At 40.2% G+C, this 22,316-nt stretch overlaps 1 protein-coding gene across 1 annotated transcript; it reads right to left on the minus strand.

Moving 5' to 3' along the window:
• Window positions 1–789: 789 nt before the first annotated feature.
• On the minus strand, window positions 790–21,677 carry znf106a (zinc finger protein 106a). The gene is made up of 22 exons (XM_059353753.1): window positions 21,607–21,677; window positions 19,046–19,128; window positions 18,556–18,617; window positions 15,955–16,149; window positions 11,927–13,840; window positions 11,382–11,838; window positions 10,467–10,536; window positions 10,182–10,336; window positions 9,663–9,723; window positions 9,129–9,449; window positions 7,560–8,370; window positions 6,988–7,037; window positions 6,121–6,266; window positions 5,896–6,030; window positions 5,340–5,456; window positions 5,016–5,207; window positions 4,278–4,340; window positions 4,027–4,146; window positions 3,843–3,914; window positions 3,607–3,678; window positions 2,776–2,922; window positions 790–1,357 (listed from the first exon to the last, which is right to left on the minus strand). Exons 2-22 carry the CDS (start codon window positions 19,097–19,099, stop codon window positions 1,301–1,303), a joined length of 5,271 nt encoding a protein of 1,756 aa, XP_059209736.1. The 5' UTR covers window positions 19,100–19,128; window positions 21,607–21,677; the 3' UTR covers window positions 790–1,300.
• Between the last annotated feature and the right edge of the window lie 639 nt (window positions 21,678–22,316).

Below are 22,316 nucleotides of genomic sequence, written 5' to 3' on the forward strand. Positions count from 1 at the left end.
GAACGTCAGGTTAACTCCTCAACAGGAGGAGAGCTGTAACCACACCAAAGTATGCCAAAGAGCATCAGCTTGGGCTTTCACACGAGTTAAAACGGGCTGAATGTGCCTTTACAAAAAGTGGCTTTGTGTTGCCTGTCTTTAGGGGGTGAGGTATGGCATGGGAGATGATTCCTAAATCTTCCCTTCTCGCTCCATCGAACACCTCCTCGAAACATCCTTCACCTCCACACTTCATGAGAAATCTATCTTCACTGTGGGAAATACCGCTGCCATCTGCTCGATGCTCCAAATATAAAAGAAATTCACAAAAAACAACATTTCCAAGGAGGAAACTATGTCATAAAAACAGTACGTCACACTCACTCATGGAAAACAGGGTTAAACCAACTCTGTAACACATGTTGGAACACACATACACACACACACACACACACACGATTATCACCACATCTTGGCTCTGTTATCACTGCAAATTTCAAATGGCAACTTCAGGCCAAGTCACACAACACTGCACCAAAGTCCTTCAACGCCTTAATATCACTGAGCAACGGGAAAAAAAAAAAAACCCTAAACTGCTAACAAAACAAAACAAAAAGTTAGAATTTTCTTCTGAAAACAAAATAAAAACCCAAAAATTTGTGTCACTTCAATAATAATCCTTGAAAACAAAAAATCACTCCGCTGAACTAAAACACGGTCTGGGAGACTTTAAACCACTCGATACATGATTAGTTTGAGTGAATAATGGCACTTACTGAAAATAAAACAAAAATAACTACAATGTTGCTCAACATGACACATCACAACTGCACTACAACAATAAAAACATCTCTTAGCCCATGCCATAGTGTAGCCAACCGATCCGGAAGACGATTACTGGTTTTTGTTGCAGTTTCAACAGAAAAGCGGCACAAGTTCTCTGATACCGGCAACGCTAGAGTTTCTTCAATAAAACAAAAGTCACGTGATTCTTTGTCTTACTTTGGTCAGTGAGAAGTAGAGCTGCAGTGGTCAGACAGAGAGAGAGAGAGAGGAAGGCGTGTTTTAACGTAAAAAAAGAAAACAACAACAGCACAACCAACCCTCCTTTCATGATTGTATTATGGTTGGATTCCAACACCGAACATAAAGGATGGAGTCGTCGGACGCCACTCGCCAGGCTCGACAGGAGCGCTGCGAACAAACGTGGGTCCCAAGAACATCCCCCCCAATATGGGAGGTTAACGAGGGGGGAGAGGGGGTAGAGATGGCAGGGGAGGGAGGAGGGCTCCGGGAGAAACCATGTTCCCACCAGCAGCCCTTAAGGCTCCAGTTCAGTCCCCTCCTCAGCATGTTTCTGCATGTGCACCAGCATCCCCTGCAACACACAAACACATATTCTTTAAATCAAGTTCTCTCAAACCTAAATGTACTCTTCTACAATGGACGTTTAAGTTGGGGGTTTTTATCACCATTTATTATGGACAGAAACTGTGAAAACAGATTTCCAATGATCCTAATCATCAAAATCACCTTTTTTGACCTTAATCTACAGGTCTCATTTATGTTTAAAATGTACCAAAAATAAACAATTTGCACTAACCAGATCCTGTAAAAAAAAAAAAAAAAATGATTCAAATTCTGTGCTGTGCAATGCAACTGGGAAGACATGCATGACTCAGCTGAGAGCAACAGTCACGTGACAAAAATTCAGAGGAACTTTGACTGAACTGCTGGCAGTTTACACCGAGAAACAAGAGAACAAGAGAGGTTGTAAAACTGTCAATATGTCAAACGGATCCATTAAACGGCTGCTGTGGCTGCAGGTTTTTGTTCCAACCCAGCATGAACACACCTGCAACACATCAACTGAGTGAAGACAGTTCAGGTGATTGATTGAATTGAGTCAGGTGTGCTCCTGCTTGGCCCTTTCATGTAATGTAGATAATGTAAAGCCCCAATTTTTTGAAATATTGGTAACACTTGGAAAATTGTTGTATATATAGATTGCAATTCATTCCAATTTTTGTACAACTCAAATAAAAAAAAACAGTTTTTAACAAAGCATAATTAAAACAGAATGCAATAATACCGCTATTGCTTTACTTTTTATTTTATTTTTTACATATATTCAATTGAAAAATACAAATACAGTATATTTTATGATCAAACTGATATAATTTTGCTTATGTAAATATACACTCAGAACTTGAATTTGACATTGAATTTCCGTTTTTATTTACATTTTACACGACCTAACTTTATGGGAATCAAGGTTATGAAATAAACTAGCAATAAAAAAATGCATGTTTTTTTTCTGAATTATGGTATTATTTCACTGCAGAAAAGACAATTTTGAGTTCTCACTACTTCTAGCTATGATTGTGGTGTTTCCAGGGGTGAAGGACGTATGTTGCAGTAGAAAATGGGGCCGCAGTGTATAAAATGTCTTTAGTCTTTGCCTAAAAGTAAAACTTAAACACTCTAGAAACAGTTAAAGTTGAGCACAATTTAATTTATAAGATTAAACACTGGCTGAAAAAATTATTCTAAGAGCCTTTGAAATTATTGTTACCAAATTATGTGGCACTGTGTTATGAACACTGCACATTGTCCTACAAAACATGAAAACAACTCCCGAAATAAAAGTTACCAAATAACACTTATAAAATAAAAATTTCTTTCTTAAACTTAAAATTGTAATTATTTTAATATTAGGTTTTAACTGTCTTGAGGGTAGCAGCGTTCAGTCTGTATCCTCTAGATCCTAAAAAATTATTAAAGTTATGTTTATACCTGCTTGGAGCTGTTGCGTGCACAGAAAAACTCTTCACAGTTTTTCCAGCGGCACTTTAACGTCTGGGAGTTGGTGCTGGTGTGGTCGTTGATCAGGTGCTGCTGCAGGTGCTCCATCATCCCGAACACCAGCGAACAGCCGTGCCACTGTCAACACCAGACACAAGAACATTAGTCACGAGTAGCCAAGAAGCCACGCAGCAAGTCTGCAGAGCTGAGAGGCTCGTTTCTTCTACTCTACCGCTTATTTCACCATGCAATTATCATTTATTTTATTGTATTTTTTTCGAAGTTTTGCAAATATTTAAGACACTGATAGGCAGCTTGACAGACAGAAAGTGAGAATTAGACATATGGATAGACAGGTGAACAGTCAGGCAGATTGAGCAAAATAAGACAGAAAGAGGATTTTGAAGGAAAATATATAAATAAAAAACATACAAATATATGGGGAAAACAGTGGTTGCAGTGAAAAATAAGAAAAAAAATGCTGTTGAACAATAAAGGTTATTATCACAATATTATTTTTTTATGTCAGCATCACTGGACAAACAAGATTACATTACTTCAGAGCAGCATTTTCCAGGACTTTTCCAGGACTGTGATAAGGGAGTTTGGTGGCAGCAGAAATGTTTTAAAATCTAGAATTATCAATATGAAATTCAGGTTTTGGTCAAGTCCCTCAGAAAGAGGCAGACGTCTCCTTTTTGGTCTTGATTTCTTCTACTACAGCAGCCTAACTATACCAAAATCAAATCCAGTGTCATGACATCTTTACCCCTAGATTCACATATTTGACCCCTCAGCTCTGCTCCCCGTCCCTCGTCTTACCCAGCAGCGGTAGTTCTGCATCAGGTTCAGCTTGACGGCCTGCACGCTGCCGTCATAACAACCCGTGTAGATCTTAAACACAAAAATCAGTTAAGATCTGATATTTAAACGTATGTATTTCCAATTTGAAAATCATGTATATTACAGAAAGACATATCAGCTGATTAAGATCTAATAAAAAGTTATGTTATTACACATTTCCAAGCATAAAGCTCTGGAATAAGCAGCTCTCTCACCATGTTCTTGTGGATAGCCATACACATCACCATGTCCTTGTGTCCAGCATAAATCTGCAGCTGGTCATGAGACTGTGAAGAGAACAACAGGTAAAAATAATTTCAGATTTTCATGTAAATGAGCAGATTATGCACAAATCAGACTGATATTATTTAGAGAGAGAGATGGTTGCAGGAGGCAGACCTGTAGATCGTAGACGCGCACCAGTTTGTCCAGACAAGCAGTCACCATCACCTTCCCCAGGACGGACACAACGGTGACAGCGTGACTGTGGCCCTTATAGACCCGCACCAGCTCTCCTGTCTGCTCAAGAGGCACAGAAAATAAAGTGTGATGTACATATATTAATAGGTTTCACTGTGCAAATGGACTGGAACTTCAAACATGTAATATTGTAACGTCAAATCATATTGTGTACAAAGAGATAAACTCACATGGATGTTGTGAGCGTAGACACATTGATCACTGGATCCACTGAACACCAGGTCATTGACCACCTGAGAGAGAAAAACAAACACGAGTTAAACTCACTATAAAGAAAATTGTTCCTATAAAACATGACATAATCAAGACTCGATATAGGAACAGATTTCTTAATATTATTACGCTTATTTTCTTTACACAGACATAGCTTGCTGCTTGAAAAAATGACAGCACTAATTTTAGGTTTTACTGCATGATCTTTAACAAGCACACTTTAAAAAAAACTTTATGTACACAAAGATAGATTGGCTTTATAAGCTGCATTATAAATGCCTCCAGAACATGAATATATATTAACATACAACATAGACAATAGATATATTTTTTACAGGTTTTCCAGGTAAAAGTATTATAAAAATGTGTCATTGTTATTATTATTGTATTATTGTTTATTATAATAATTATTTTTAACCATTTTTTAAAGGTTATTCTTCCCACGTCCCCTTCCATTAGGATTGTTTATATGAAAAAGAAGAATGGCAATACATTTTGTTTTCTTGAAAAATTATGCTAACAATGAAAACATCTGAAACACGTTTGTACAGTATACAAATAAAGCATTAAAGCTTAAAATATGCCATGCAAAGTGTGTGTTCTGGTAAACAAAACACAGCATTTAAACACTTTTTATGTCTTTTTACGTGTATGTCTACACTGACTGTCCATGTCAGTCTAACGGTTGAGATTACCTTCATGCAGAGCACAGTCTTGGTGTGTCCCTCCAGAGTGCGCAGCAGCAGGCCGCTCTTGGCGTCTCTCACGCTGATGGTGCTGTCGTAGGAGCCGACCAGCAGGATCCTGCGGGCTCCCTCCTGCGACGAGGCCAGACAGCTCACGGCCCGCGGCCCGTGGCACTCAAACACATCCATCTGCTTGTTTGTCTGAACAAATAATTGCAAAAAAAAAAAGACGGATTTTACTTCAATAGCATGCAGTCCAGTTTCCAAATGGTTTGTTCCTCATCATCATTCCTTTAGTCACCCATAACACTGTAGGTGCACTGCCTCTCTCACCTTGAGGTTAAAGGTCACCACTGTGCCGTTTGCCAGACCGGCGTATAAAATCTTCCACCGACTGTGGAGGCAGAGGACTCGGTCTGACAGAGAGAACTGCTGCTCCAGCTCTCGTGTCTGTGGGCATGCAAAAAAAACATCAACTGAACTGACTTAATTTATGCTTTACAGCGGTGATCTGAAACAGCCATAGAAAAAGATATGCTTTAAGGTGAAAACTGTACAAAATATGGTCCCATTTAAACAATTTCATAAAAGTAGAGTGAGATATAACACTTTGTGGCACTCTTTCCTGTGATGTTAACAGTAATAAAAACATGATTTACAAATATGGCACAATTCATGATCATTAAAAAAGCCCAAATCAACAAACAAATGAGAAAAAAAGTAAATCTTAAGAACATTTAGAAAACATTATCTTAGACATCTTAGACATTATCTTAAAAGGTGTTATCTGACCAGATCAAACAGAGAATGATTAACTAATTAATTGAATACTGCAAATATAATTAATAAGTAGTGTGATTAATCAGCATAAGAAGATGTGTGTTGTTACCTTGAGGCTGTAGCAGCAGATGGTCTGGTCACTGGAACCAGAATAAAGGCGATGATGCAGACTGGGAGCCGCGGACACCAACAGGCAGCTCACTTTGGAGCTGTGACCCTCAAACACCCCGACACATTTATGACTCTGCAACAAGAACAAGAAAATACAAGTTTGTTCAGATGTTGCATTTGCAGAAATTAGGAATACACACAGAAACATCCTGATGACACTCACCACCAGGTCGAAGGCTCTGACGGTCCGGTCTCCTGAGCACGTGTAGAGCAGCCCATTGTAGATCTGCATGGCGTTCACCGCCTCCTGGTGGCCTTCGAACACACCATCGGTGGGCAAATCGTCCTCACCGTGGTCAGATGACACATCTGGGGAAAAAGACAAAAATACATCAAAAACATACCTCAAAAATATACCTTCCTTGGCATATTTTTAAAAAAAAAGTTTATAAGTGTCTTTTTGGTCATCAAAGTTTGTCCTGATTCAACAAATGTCCTCTAATACATTTCCTGGGTTTTGTATGTTTTTCTACGAACATTTAAATTACGTGTCTCAGGTTAAATATACACATTCTGAGAAAGTTGTGTCCTTTCAGCTGCACTCATCAGGCTCATACAGCTTCACTGAAAGTCATATAACAGCTCTATGAATATCTTGACCATAAAAAGTAATTTGGGCACTCAAGAGAGTCTATTTTAGCCTGGTCAGAGAGGATGGCATTTCTAATTCTGGCTGCTCATAAGGTGGTATGATTATATGTTTGGTTATGTAGTCAAACATCAAGACCACCAGGAGGGTCAGGTATATTGCATCACTGCAAAAATGTTTTTATTACTTTTAAAAAATCTATAATAAAGTTTACAAGAGTTAGAGAAGTTAAAGCAGAAAGCTGGGTTTTTACAGTTATTTATGTTTCTTTTGATGTGAATAAACAAGTGCAAAATTATGAAAATACTTCAGAAGGGCACATTTTCAGAAAATATCCCCCATCCCAATTTCAGCTTTTTTCACACTGCACATAATAGGAACTTGATCTATTAAAGTATAAACAAACTGTTATCATGAAGGACTCTCAAGAGATCAAAATACCTGAAGAGGTCTTTGTTGTCTTGGGATACGTGATGGGAAACGGCATGTCACTGTGAGGAGAAAAGGTGCAGAGGATGAGTCATTTTAGTTTAGTCTGCAACACAAAGTTCATTATTAGCCTTTAGTGACAGCACAAGACAAATAAAAGGCAGAATGAGGGTCTGGAAGAATGTTTCTATGACCTCTGACATCTCTAAAATCCTGTTGTATAATTTGGGGAGTTATTAAAAACACCTCATACATAGGTAACCTCAGTAGTTGCACGGTACAATAAATTGACTGCATTACAAAGATAGCTTTAAAATATGTTGATTACATTTTAAGCCATCTGATCTGAGTTTTTTTTTTTCACTTCTTTTGAGACGTAAATTAATTCACATTTTCATGTTCACTGTAATATCATCTTAAAATCAAAACCGACCATAATTCACAAAACAGTGTCAACTAAAGCCTCATTTTCACTTTTCAACTGCGCCTCAACTCTTTTCCTCAGCAGATAGTGCACCCTCAGAGACGGCAGGATGCTCAGCTGATCGATACAGCGAGTTGAGATGGTAAAGAATGAGTCTCACCTCTCGGAGGATCTGCACACCTCCATGTCACTGGTAGAAGTGACCTCGTTGCAGGCCAGGCTCTGCGGCTCAGGCCTGGAGGAGTCTGGGACCGGGGCCGGAGGAGAAACTGGAGCCAGTGTGTCTGTGTGTGGCTGCTGACAGGCTGCGGTGACCTCCATGCTTTCTTCTGAATCCACCATAAGTTCAGCGGGGGCCACCTGGGGAAGCTCCACCATGTGTTTGGGGGACTTGGGGTCTTCTTTCTCAAGTTGTACGGTTGGAAACAGCAGTTTTGAAGCCTCCTCTACAGCCTCCATGTTCATGTCACCCTCTCTGTCCTCGGAGGGCAGCGTGGAGGTGCTGACCTGAGAGCTTCCACTGGGTCTCCTGCGCGGTCGAAGCCACCTCGGCCTCAAGGTCTCTCCGTCGATCTCGGTGTCGCTGCTCTCAGGCTGCTCCACCCCTTGAGCTTTCTTCAACACTTTCCTCTTCTTCAGCTTCCTCACGCGCTTCCCGCGGTCAGACGGAGAAGCGGGCATGTTGAGGACTGAGGGGACGGCTGGGGTCTCAAAGTGATGAGAGTCCACAACACTCCCCACCTCAGAGCCCCTCCTGCTGCCGGAGAGAAGCTTAATGGAAGATTTGGAGTCAGGTGAAGAGGTGAGAGCGCTCCTTGTTGCCTGGATTTCCTTTTCCATTGTCTCAACCAGTCCTGACAGGCTCTCTTTGCAGTCTGCAGGCTCCTTAAAGTTTTCCCAGCTGTGTTCTGTGTTAGACTGGTACGGCTCTGGGTTTCTTTCAGGAGATGGCTGGACATGAAGGGCAGCATCTGCAAGAATTTCAGATGCACATGGATCAGTACTGCAAATATAATTAACATGAACAGTAACATTTTTGTTTTTCACTTCCATTATAACCTTGACATACTAAAGCCTGTGATTGTATTACTCTGCATATTAAATGCAGATTTATATTTCTGAACATTTTATATGACTCAGGACCGGCTGCTCATCAGCCTGTTGTGGATCCCTCATCAATATTTTTCTGAACTCTATGGCCATATATAAATATAAGATGTCTTTTTTTTATTTATTAATTATTACCACTTCATACCTTGATTGCGTATTAAATACATAACAACTTACAACGTATTAATTCTTTCCCTCTTCCTATTTATTTACTATGTATTTATCCTTAGTTTTTTTTTCTATCCGTTTGTGTCTGAATGTGTTTGTATGTTTGAAACAAACAAAATTTATGTTTAAATATTGTATGCGCATTATGTGCAAATATACATTCTGCTAATAAATAATCCCCCAAAATATTTTTTTTTCTTGCCACTTTCCTTTCCATATATGCTTTCCCCTTTCTATTGTTTAAGTTATTTTATTTGTTATGTTTTATTATTTTTATTATATATCACATCTCAGAGCTCCAATGTACTGAATGCAAAAAATCATTTTTGTAATTATTTGTACATCTCTTTACATCTACTTTGACTGTATTTTATCGGCACATTGCTCCGTTTCTTGACATGTCACTGCCACCGACTGACCAACTGGTTTATATAAGTTAACTTAATGTTACCTGGCGGAGAGGCTGCTGCAGAAGCGTCAGGCAGCTCTGGGGTCGTGCTGTGAGCACAGAGGGTTACGATGTCCACAGGGTCCGGCTCTGAGCTGACATGGACCGGAGACTGAGGCTCCTGCTTGATAACTACAGGCATGAAGGGAAGGCTGGAGGAGGGAGGGGAGGCGCGCTCCACAGGAGGACTGGGACTGAGAGGAGCAGCAGGAGGAGCATCCGTAACAGAGGGAGGCAGAACGGAGGATGGTATGTGAGGTTCAGCTTCCAATGAATCCATCTTTTCTTCTTTTAGTTTAACCAGAGGTGCTTCCTCCAAACTACCTGTATAAAATAAATCACACAAGAAAAACTTTTTAACATTGTTTGTTTCAGTATTTTAGTGTGCTATGACAACAACAGTGACACGGTACATGCTATGGTCATATACTTCTTTAATGAAATGTTTTCAGTAGTTTGTTATAGTTGTAATAACACTAATAATAATAGTTATTTATACATAATTGAATGTACTTTTTTGCTAAGACATGTCCTTACCTTGCATCCCTTTTAGTAAGTCGATGCGCTTGTTTCTCAGTGAGCTCATCTCTCCAGTCATCTGAGTGAGACAAAAATCATACAAGAGCCATCAGAGAGTAAATATCTCTGCTTTTCAGTGGGTAACATATCATATCACATAACATAACATAACATAACATAACATAACATAACATAACATAACATAACATAACATAACATAACATAACATAACATAACATAACATAACATAGTATAATACTGTAGTTACTGACTTGGGAACATGACATGAAACTTAAGGGGCCGAAAGCAGTGACAAAATGTGAATAATCTCCCATTAACAACCAGGTTTGTTTGATTTACAATGAAAGTAAATAGAGTCATTTGGATGGCCTTCATGATCTCAGCAGTTGAAATAAGGAAGTGGCTTACAAGAGAACAAAGACTCACTAAGATCATCAAACTGGAATCAAAATTAATAGTGAGATTTAGAGATGTAGGCAGTTTAATGATGCCCACAACTCTGTTTTTTTTTCGTACCTGCTGTTTAACCACCATGAGACGCTGCACCTCCATGTATGCGGCCTCCAGCGCGGCGCGGGCCTGGATCAGGCTGGTGTCCACAGTCTGCAGGGAGCGACTCAGCTCTTCCTCTCGCAGAGACACAGCCAGCAGCTGGTCGATCTGTAGACGCTCTGCACAGAAAGCAAAATACACTCATGAACCATCAGTAGCTTGGCACAACTCAAGAGTTTCATGTTGCATTTGTTTTCTTAGAATAAATTTAGAGTGAAGCTGTCAAAACAATCCACCATGGATACCAACCTTTTTTGGATTTCACTTTCCTCCTTTTGTTATTGTGCTCCAAGCAGGACGTCTCTGCACTTGGAATATCCTACCAGGGAGAAAGAAAAGAGTTACGCTCTGCCTGTTTCTATTAATGTTAACACAAGTAAAGGTGATTGGTCAATATACTTTAAAAAGTAGGAGAATCAAGGAGTACTCTTGATTTAGCATTGCATTACTACAACACTGTCACACTAATGATTCAGTTTGGCAAAGTAGCACTCCCGAAGTGGGGCTGAACAATTATTCAAAATTAAAAAAAAAACATTAAAACATGGCACATTGTGAATTCCAGGCCTCAGGAGGCGCAATTCACACGTGTGAACAAATATCATTTCAAATATTATAAATATTGTTGTGTTTAAGAGATGTCCCATTTTACACATTGTGTCCTCTACAGATTTATGAAAATATATTCCTGCAAAAATCATGATTATTTTAATGTTTTTCAATGAAAATCAGAATATCAATGAAAATATTGTAACTCCAATATCAGTCAAAATAACTGAAATTCTTTTTTTTTTTTCAAAATTGTTCAGCCGAGTTCATAATGACAATGAGAACTTTAAAAAGTCACGGGACCATTTTTTTGCCCATTGTAATGTGAATGTATTGTGATGAGGCAAATGCTGCTGTGGTTCCTGAAATATTATTCTATTCTGGTCTTGAATTTCTCTGTTTTCTTTTCCTTAAAAAAAAAATTAATAAAAAAAATTGGGTTGGAAACTCACTTGTGATCAATCTGGGGACATATTACTGTACTGTATAATACCAATGCTGTCTACTCTATTGTTGTTGTTTTTTTACATGAAAACTAAATAAAAAGTTGAATTACAAAATTGTTCAGCCATATCTGTAAACGGAGTCCCCTTTAACACCGTTTCCTTTGCTCACCCCAGCTGCTCTTCGCCTCTTTCCTGTCCCCTGGCCGTCGCACAGCTCCGTCCCCGAACTGCTGTCCCCGAGCACCGAGTCAGACCGCTGCAGGGTCTTCACTGTCGCAGACGTTAGCTTCTCTGGCTGCTTCTGGGCTTTAGCCTCAAGCTGGCCATGCATCTGCTCCACCTCTTGCTGATTGTCTTTGTTCCCTTGAGCGGCCATGGGGCTGGGAGAGCTGGCGGGTCCCTGCTGCTCCGAGCTGAGGGCTTCTCTTTGTGCCGTCTCCTTTGACACGTGGGATGTAAACAGGGAGTGAGAGGATGTGGGGGCGATGCTGCTCTCCGATAACGACCGTTTTCGGGAGGCGGGAGTGTCCATCAACGACTCCCACTGGAAACCCTCCAGCAGGGGAATGTCGTCTTCCTCCTGGCTCTGGTCCTCCTGATCCATCGGCACCATCTCTATCCCAAACCTGCAGAACGGACAGGACATAGCATGAGGTTAAAGTAGCTGAAATAAAAAACAACCTTGAAACTTCAATTGTTAGATCAAAAACTCACCTTGGCATGCCTTTCCCTTTGTCTTGCTTCTTCCTGACCTCCTGGTACACCTGTTCCCAGTTCACATTGCGTCGAGACCCAGAGGAGCTGATCAGCTGACGCACGGTCGGTTTGAGCCCCGAGTCTTTTTCAGTGTCACTTCTCCGCGACTCGCTCAGGTTTCGCACCCGTCTGGCAATGTTGAGGTTGGGCTCGTGGCCACCAGTTTTGCTCTTGGAGCTGATGTGTTTGGTGAGGTCACGTTTCAACACTGGAGGCAGGTCAAGTTTGGAAAGAACCGGCGTGTTTGAGCCTGAGGCCGCCTGAGCATCGCTACTTCTGGAGGTGTCACTCTCAGAGCTCTGCCCGGCTTCAGCAGCCTGCATGGCTTCCTCCGGGGCCACTGGAAATGTCTCCTTCTCCGCCTTCTTCTTGCTCTCCTCATCTTCCAGGCTTGAAGCTGCAGGCTCTGAGCTCTCCATCGTAGAGGTGCTGACTTGCAACGATTGAAGAAACTGGCTGCTGTCTGAAGACTGTAGCGTGGGCTTTTCTGGTCTGACTGAGTCAGGTAGGTTTGATTTAGCTGCATTCTGCCTGTTTTCTTTGTTCACTCCAATCTGACCCTGTATGTGATCCTTCTGTTTCTCCTCCGAAATGTGCAGTGTCATTTCCATCCTGTTGTTTCTCGAGCTATCCAAAGAGCCCCTCTTTTCTAACACAATCTGTCGGGCTTTCTTTAACGTTTCAGGGAGCTCCCGTTCCTGCCGCGATTGAAGTGGTCCAAAAGCTGGAGCCTGGGAACTGAATCCATTCTGCTTTGGGGTTGATTTTGATTGTGAATGCGCCTGACTGGAGGCCTTGCTGGGTTGTGCTCCACTGCTGACACCAGGAACTGAGGACGTCTTCCAGTCTTTGTGGACCAATGGCCTGTTTGTCTTTTGATTGGAGGGACCAGATGCAGCGTTCTGGGGGCCATCTCTATGTGTACTGCTGCTTCTGTTGCCGCTGCTGCTCCTCTCTCTGGGTTTAGTTTTGGAGCTTGATTTATGTCTCCCTTTGTCCTCCACACTTTGTCCACTAGAGGTTAGCTGCCCTGGTTTCTGTTCAGGTCGGGACTGCCTGCTAAAAGCAGCGGTTTCCTGTGCCTTGTCTTGTTTCTGAAGTTTGGGGACCTTTTGGAACTTATCTGATGAGTTTGTGTTGGTATCCTTATGGGGAACAGAATCAAAACCCTTTGTGACAGGATATGGAGACCAGCGGCAGGCTTTGTCCAACTTTGGATTGCTACCAAAGTTCTTAGAGCTCTTACTGCTGTTGTGGTCAGGTTCTGGGGTTTGTCCCTCCCCATTCTGAAGCCCATCACCCTGCTGACCTCCCTGATCATTGCCTGAATTTTGAAATTGGTTAAGAGCCCTGGAAAAAACATTGGGTGGAGGAGGATACCCAGGACAAGGCCCCAGAATGCTCAGGGGCCGGCTCCTTTGTAGGTTCTGGGAAATATTGTTTCGACCATAGACCCCGTTACTGCTGCCTCCGTTGCTGAGCCAAGGCAGTCGATTTCGTTGACTGCCAGAAAATGAACCCTGATCCCACTGCCTGTTGCCAAAACCTCCCTGGCTATTAAAGTTTCCACCAGAAAACTCTCCAGATCCCCAATTCTGGAAGTTGGGAGGCTCCTGAGCATGCCAGGTGGCGCTCTTTCCCTGTCTGCTGTGCTGCCAGGGTTGTGCCTCCGCTGCGTTGGCATTATATTGGTTGCTCCTGTACCAACTTCTGTGGTGACTGGATCCACTGAACCCCTGCGATTGCTGCTTCCAAGCACACTCCAGCCGGTAACGCTCCTTAGCGTCCTTTAACCTCTGCTGAAACTCTTCCTTTCTCCTTCGTTCCTCTTCTTCTTTTGCCAGCTTTGCAGCAGCTGCCTCCTTTTCTTTTCTACAGACAAAAGACAGATATCAAATATACATATATCCTGATGCAAAACTTCCATTTATAATGTCAGGCGTGTAGATAGTATTCAGTCAAAATCAGACAGTAAATGCATGTTATACCTAAAAGGTAAACTGATTGGTCAGTAGTGAGGATGGCAAATGTTACAGCCAAAAGGCCCCGACAACAAATGTTTCAGTAGTGATGAACATTTTAAGGCACAACAAGTAGGATTTGGTGATGGGATTTGTCCTTTTTTGGTTTGTAGACAACATTCAAAGTTGGCCATTCCTCCCCGGCTCAACAACACAAGCCAGCAAGTTTAGTGATCTTCAGTCTAGCTAACTAATAGCCAGACAGGTCCTGACAGGGGAATTTGGCAGCGCTTCAGGGGCTTCTGGCTCAGACGACACTGATTACACCAGAGCCCTGAGGCAGAGGAGGACAGCTGGAGGCAGAGCGAGGGGCAGAGAAACACCCACGAACGTCCCAAACACAGCAAAATCAAAAGAGAAAATACAGGCTCTCTGCAGATACAGACATCGCCACAAACTTCTAGTGGGTCATATGTGAGATTAAGAGGGATTATTTTTTATGAGCTTATACATTGTTTTTTTTTTAGTAAAATCTTACTCTTTGTTCCTTTGGCTGTAACTTTACTGATCTGGTTCATTCACACTGTGCCAAACTGTTGCCAGTCGCAACAGGTATTTTCATGAATGAACCTAAAAGGTGATATAAAATGTTCACAGATTGTTTCCTCTGCCCCCAAATGGCCAGGTTTAAAGGCGATATATTAGGTTCTTTTTCATGTTCATACTCGCCTTTTGGTTTTCTACAACGTGTTTACATGCTTAAATGTTCAAAAACTACATCATTTTTCTTGTACGGTCTGTCTTAATATATGACCTGTATTCACTCTCTGTCTGAGAAGCTCCGTTTTAGGTCCCGTCTCTTTCAGCCCCAACAAAAAAGCCCAAGTCTGCTCTGATTAGTTGCAATAAAAAATATGGGGCACCTTTGCAAAGGTAGTTCTAAAGTGATGGGTGAGATCAGATGAGGGGGGCGGTGTATTATAATGAGCCTGCATGTGACATACTGATAGGAAGGGGAGAAAATTTGAAAGCCATGTTTTCTGATCTTGGCAGCCCACAGAAAAAGTGACCTTTTTTTAAAGTGTGTGGGTTTGTAGACACTGAAAGATTCAGTTTTCCACATGTCCCCTTTAAGACTCCTTCGCTGCAACTGGAAACTGCATTTCAAATACACTGGAATCTGAAAAAGTCCCTCTGGGAACTATATCTCTTGGCCAGCAGGAAGAGATCCGACAACCGACAGCTGAATGTTTTCGCCTTCAACAATTTTGACACATATCCCACTTTCTCAACTGCTCAGGTCAGACATCTTTCTAAGGTTTCCAATAGTGTCTTAAGCCAAACACGCACACAAACAGTGTTTGTGCTTTTACATTCCTGAAACCAAAATTACATCAAAGGTGCATCATTTATGGCAGACTGTTGGAGTGAAGGTTTCTGGTTGTGTTTTAGCATATGCAGAGGGTAGTCAAGTAGTGTCTGAACTTTGTGTGTGCAGTCATGCTTTAATTTTAGGCTGCAGTCCTGACATACGACTCCAGCCACAGCTCATCTTGTGGCAGCAGCTAAAACAGGCCTGTGAGCACCGCTGAGCTAAGATGTGACTATACATGGCGTATATGCACACACAAACAACAAACTCAGAAGCTGTCATTTACATTTAAATTTGGTCAGATTAATAAAAAAAAATATTAGAAACATACACTAGAATTAAACAGTTTGTCAAAGAAATATTGCACACTGAAACTTGTTATCTAAACAGCAATATTTCTCTGGATCAAGTGCCATATTGACAAATAAGAAATATGTTTTGTTATAAAACATTTCTCAGATTTGCAAGAAAATGTAATTTAACAGTTTATTATAAACAAGTAAATTAAAATTATGATTTGATCACAAAAATAAGCATTAGACAACTTTACATTTTTTAAGAAAAAAATGACTTTTTGTAAATACTATAACAAGAATATTATTCTCCCAAAGCTAACAATATGAAAAATGTGTTCAACAGCAGGACTCTCTTACCTGATTTGTTCTTTTCTCTTCTCGATCAGGTCCACCAAAGCCTGGTCGAAGTAGTCCTCGTCTCGGTCGTTCCTCGCAGGCTTTTGTTCTGCGGCCTCCACATTCTGCTTGTGCGTGGCACTGGAAATGTGGCTGGCATAATCGGTCAGGCTCACCACAGTTACCTTGCACACTCTGCACTCGTGGCCGCAGTCCCTGGGGAGGGAAGGCGAGAGCGGGCGTTCAATCGTTCCTTCAGGCATGGTTCTGATCTAGTCTGGTTTTGGGTTTTTTCGTGCCTTCAGAGCCTTCGACGACAAACTCTGGCTCTGCTTTCTGTTGCTTTAAAGTCAAAAAAATAAAATCAGGAAAGGAGAATACTCAACAATCCTTACGAAATATCTTGTCCGAATTCTCTATCTGTCACAGATCAGGAGGTAGCTAACTTGTAATTTTCTTTTGTTAAAAAATAAGTTAAAATCTGTATCATCCTGATCTTGTTTTTTCCTTTTCTTCAGCAGGCCATAGGTGGCAGGGCGAGGGCAGGAAGGGCAGCCGGTCTGGACCCAGGCAGCTGTTTATGTCCAGCCGCCACAACCAGCCATGCAGCACAGCACCGTGGAGGGGAGAGAGGCACAGCGCCCTCAGCCTAGTGCTCTTTCATGATGGTGTCCGCTGCGCTCTGAGTCTCTACACAAGACAATGTCTGTATTTGACCCCACACTCCTCTCTGAGAGCCAGGACCCAGCCCCCCTCCAGGCCAGCATGTGTTATTAGAACATCCTGCCGACCAATCCCGAGCAAAGCCTGCGAAACCGGAGCCCCGCGCAGCTGCTCACAACCTCCACTTCAAAAACCTCTCCCAAGTATGTCATCCTGTGATTCTGATAGGGGTAGTGACTTTGCTGGCTCGTTCTCAATTTCTTTTTCAAATCTATGTCGAGGCATGCTGCCCTTTTCTGACCTCGCGTGCAGTTGGCAGACTCTTTATCAGTTAGATAGAGTTACTTTTATTTATTTGACAAGTTATTTCTCAGCTGCAGTGTTAGAAGAAATGCAACCTGAATTAGAAATGATGAATTCCTCAGTGTGGACCTCACATAGAGAACAGCACTGTATCAAGCTGCAGCTAAGTTGAGCTTCAGTCATGCTGTTCCTGGAAAGAAATTTAATTCACCATTTGGGCTTTACATTTAATCTAAATTTTATTGTAATATACTGCCGATTAGTGCAATATCCAAAATGCAGGATGTGCAATATTTGTTTGAAAATATGTGTCAAAATATAACTCAGAATTAAGTATTTGTAGAGCTGCAGAGAAAGAAAAAATGTGTTTGGTACAGATCCTTGCAAAAAAAAAAAAAAGTTACATTTTGATGAAAATGACAATGAAGCAAAAATTGTAATTCAATCAAATATTCTAACGCAACTGCAAAAGTCAAAATAATTCATGCAGCCATGACCAATAATAATGACCATGCACTTATGTGAAACTATAACTTTATAATCCTTTGCACTTGCTGCATACTGTTACTATTAGGCCGGTCATGACAGCTCCATTTTTTTGACAATAAATATAGTCCCAGAAATAAGTGTGATAAACGATATTGTTGCCATTTTGAGACCATTTAATTGTAACCATTTTAATTATCATTTTGTTTTCAGACACAATCTTCTGTTAATGTGGTTTCATTTTCATTGTTATATGTTTGGAAGAGATTGTTTAATGAAGTTTTGAGAAGATATACACTTTATCTGTCAAGACTAAATCACATTGGCACAATAATTTCAAGGAAAGACATAAAAAATATTGTATTCCAACTTTTTGGGCGACTGTGTATAATAGCACAATAATGCTTAAGTATAAATTTTCAAAGAGTGTAAACGAGGAGCGTGAAGACGTGACTCAGTGTCAGTTTAGGGCGTCATGTTGGCAACATTCTTATGTAAACAAATGTAGACATAAGAGGTGATACTTTACGACACATGGACAGGACTTCGATATTTAAATATCCTTTTATAATTTTTTTAAATTTACCCGACCATGACCATAAAAAGATCACATCTTTGCATATCAATATTTATATCAAATCTCAGTAACTTAGCAACAACTCATGCCCGTCACCAGCATTTGCTCTACTCCAGATTCTCCCCTCTCAGCGACAGGCCACATACTTTTACTAATCTATGGGGGAGTCACAAGATAGCCAGTTGCCTTCTATCGGTCATGCCTGTTGTTCCGGAGAGATTGTGTCTAAATATATTTTGCAACGGCTGAGACAGCTGCCCATATATCCACTTGCCGGATAACCGCGAGGAGCATGTGCCCATGTGCACACGTGCCTCGTGACCCAATTACATTTGGACAAAACTCTTGAAACAAAGTCAAAGCTTTTGCACTGGCATTACAAATTCATTTAAAAATAGCGTATTGAGTAAGACGCAAACATGGTGAAAGTTATGATAATAAAAACCTCCCTAGAGTTCATGTATCCAGGATTTTTTGGGAAACAAATTACATCTAAGATGCTAATTTCTGCAAAAATCAATGTGAAATTTAGAGTCATGATATATAATTTCATGATATATGTGCATATTGTTTATTTTTAGAGAACTACTCACCGGCCTTTGAGCTTCTCCAGTTCACGGTGGTGCAGCATACTCCTCATGTGCTCATCCATCTCCTGCAGATACATATATAAAAGCATTTTCAGGATACAAAAAATTTACAATTTACTGCATGCATGCTTTCTTGTTCAGTTAGGTTGAAGATGACACTGTATTGATTCCCAAAAGAGTGAATTTGCTTGTCCGATCATTGGATTTGACGAATATTCATTTTTCAGATAAACTAATGGATGAAATATTTCCTTATAGGACAATTCATCAGCTTAATATTAACAAGCTGTTAAAATATCAAATTAAAATGAATGTCACAGAGGTGAAAAACTTCTTGTCTTGTCTTTATAGATCATGGAAAATTGGAGATTAAATAATTTTCTTCGGATATAAACCTCCACAAGTAGATAAACACAAACAAATCATATATATGTTATTATGTGTCAAACCCTTCACATTTATAGTGTATATATCATGCCTGAGGGTGAATTACCTGCTTGGAGCCGTGGACTGTTTCACAGAGGATGCACTTTCTATTTTTCGCCATCTTGAACACAAGTGGAAATCAGCCCATTACTGTGAACAGAGAGAATTTAATCAACTCATCAATGACAGCGAACAAAAGGGCAAGGAAACAAAGTTATGTAAAATCATCCTGAATTATAAATACATTTGGTGTGGTGAGTGGGGTTCAGCCCTAGTTGGACATTGTGACAATCAAAAACAATACTGTGAGCTCATCAAACAAACTCAGTGGAAGATCATTTTCTCTAAACAACCACTCCTAACTATTCAACAACATGCCTCAGGACCACAGCCCAAATGTGAGCACCAACTTCAACCTGAACACTGGGCTAATTCCAGTCTGCTGATAGAGCAACTTTGCGGCCAGTAGGCTGCATCAGAGCTATGTCTGGACTTGTTGAACGTTCACAAACAGGGTGGGAAACTAGCGGCAACCATGGGTCAAACCCCTGAGGTTTTTCTACAGTAATGTGGCCTTCTCAAGATGCAACTCAGCATGCTGAAACCTTGTTCGAATGTAGAGTGTTACTGGTTTATACAATTTAGGATAAATAAAGGTTAAATAAAAGTTTGAAAGCACACTGTTGTCTTCGTAAAAGACAAATCCTGGAATTGTCTTAAACAAAACCTTAACAAAAAGATTGTTAAAAGGGAGGAAAAAGAAGATGCATAGTGTGCATGGAACAAAGTTTTGGTTCAGGATTAATTAAAATCAATTTATAAAGGGGAAAAAATGTCTGCACTGAAAGAAGCTCCAGTAGTATAGTATTTATTGGTCAACAGAAGGTTTTGGCCTCATGTAGCCTCTTCAAGCAACAATTTTATTGTCAGTTAGAAAACATAGTGCCATTTAATTGTGCTTTTCCTCACTCAAATCTGCCTGGCAGCAAAGGCAAATGCTACACTAGAAAGAGCTGGCAATGTAACCTTCCTGCAGCTGACATCCAACAAGACTGATGGGGATATTGATTAGATACAAACAAGAATAAGGTGCCAGATGAAAATGATAATTCTTGAATGCTATGAGAGGATTGGCAGGTTAACATTTATTGGGGGAAAAACCCACACATCCCAACTAAGGATTCTTAATAAATATAAGATAAGATAAAGATAAAGATAACTGAGCCATTATGCTTCAAAAAATCTTTTTCTGCATGTGGCAATGCTTTGCTCGCATCTGTCTCAGCAAACCTCTCTAACCTTATGTTACGTGATGAATTATTCAAACAACAATGTTAAAAATAGAATAAGTTTAACAAAGACCCTGGCTAAGGTCTGAAGATCCCATTGCCCTCATTAGTTAGACCTATATGCTGTTTATGACATTATGACACATCTTACAATACAACCATCACCATTTCTCTTCACTCCCAAAGCACCAGAGGGCAGCTATTTATAATACCAGTGTGATCTACGAGTCATGTTCCCTCTCAGCCACTGAACCTTTGTAGGGGGCAGCAGGCAGGACAGCAAAAGACACCAAATTAATCTGGTATTAGCTGGTGATACACCTAGGTTATAACTAGGAGGATGTTTGATGTTGCACTTATTAAAATGTTTGAGTACTACAAATAATTATTCTGCAAACCTCATAAACACACTGACAAATCTTTGAAGCTAACTAGAAAGTTGAAAGATCAAGACTTAAGGCTAATATTAGCAGAAAGAGACAATAAAAGCGTGCCTACCCAAAGAAGCTTAACCCTCTAAACCCCACCAATTATGAGATAAAAATTAACATCTCATTTCGACTTTTTATCTCATAATTATGAGTTTTTATCTCGTAATTATGACTTTTTATCTCATTATTTCGACTTACTTTATACTTACCTACTTTATATTTCTATTATCCTGGCTAAGTTTTATCTTTTTTTTTCTTTTTACCTGGCGGAAATGGGCTTCCATACCACATTGAGTAAAAACGTACAAAGAGTAAAAACATGTCGTGGGGCTTCAGAGGGTTAACAGTGATAGCTGTTAGCTTAATAGCAGTTATAGCTAATTCGGTGCAGGAGTTTATCGTCACAAGTCGCATTACATTTGAGCATCTGGAGTTTCGATAAGAAGTAGATCAGATGTTTTTAAGCGAGCACAGTTAATCAGTTGCAACAATAAGTCTTACTTTGCAGGTATATTCTAGCTAGAGCAAAAAACTAACTACTTACTTTATGATTAACCCAACTAGAAAAGGCGTTGTTTGTTATTAGCCTAGCTGTGGCTAATGTTACTGCTCAGTTATATTAAAGTGCAGATATGTGTGTCACCACAATAACTTGATCGAAAAGCAAACAGCAAGATCAATAAACATGCGAACTGTTATTTCGCACAGATTTAACGTTAACTGTAAAATAAGAGCTATAGTTATCTGGTAGTTTAGCAGGTTAGCAACAGCATGCTAGCCAGCGACAGCAACGTTAACATACAGCGCTAAAGTAACGTTAGTCAATGGTTTACTGCATTATAATGGCGTACAGCTAATACATAATGTTTTTCATACACTTTAAATACTGAGATATGGCTGTTGGATACCTTTATAACATCCAAATGTGTGTGGGGCTACTGCATTTTCTCTTCCACCGCTGCAGCTAACAACAACATCCTGCTACAACCCGAGAGGCGTTCAACAGCACCCTTGTTTCCTCGGACAACCAAACACCGCGTTCTGTGCTTTTCAAAAAGTTAAGTTTATGTGTAGAGATTTTATATTTGTGACACAAGTAACGCAGGGCATTTAATAATTATACTTTGGAAGTGTTTGTTATATTAACCCCCCACTTATATGCCTGTGCAAAAAAGACATCGACGTTGAAAGTAACTAAGTACATTTACTCAAGTACAATCTTGGTGTACATGTTCTGCTTTGTTATATTTCAACTCCACTTAATTTCAAAGTCAAGTATTGTACTTTCTACACAATATTTTTTGTAGTTCTTGTTACTTTGCGCTAATAAACTACCCATCTGTACATAAAATAGTAAAAATTAAAATGACCCCCACCTTTATCAGCTAGAACACCGAAGTTATGTAGAGTACATTTGAATGCATCATCAAGTATAGTTGAGCAATTTAGTTAATCTGAAATCGATAAATTGCATATTGAGTGCTTTAACTTTACGTATTTTAAGTATATCTGTGCTAATACTTTTGTAGTTTATTTAGTTCTAATCTAATTCAGGCCTTTAGTATTGCTAATTTTGCTTGTGTGAAATATCACAACTGGTGTAGAAATACAAGTCAAA

The sequence above is a fragment of the Centropristis striata genome, chromosome 16, assembly GCF_030273125.1.
Source record: "Centropristis striata isolate RG_2023a ecotype Rhode Island chromosome 16, C.striata_1.0, whole genome shotgun sequence".
NCBI lineage: Eukaryota > Metazoa > Chordata > Actinopteri > Perciformes > Serranidae > Centropristis > Centropristis striata.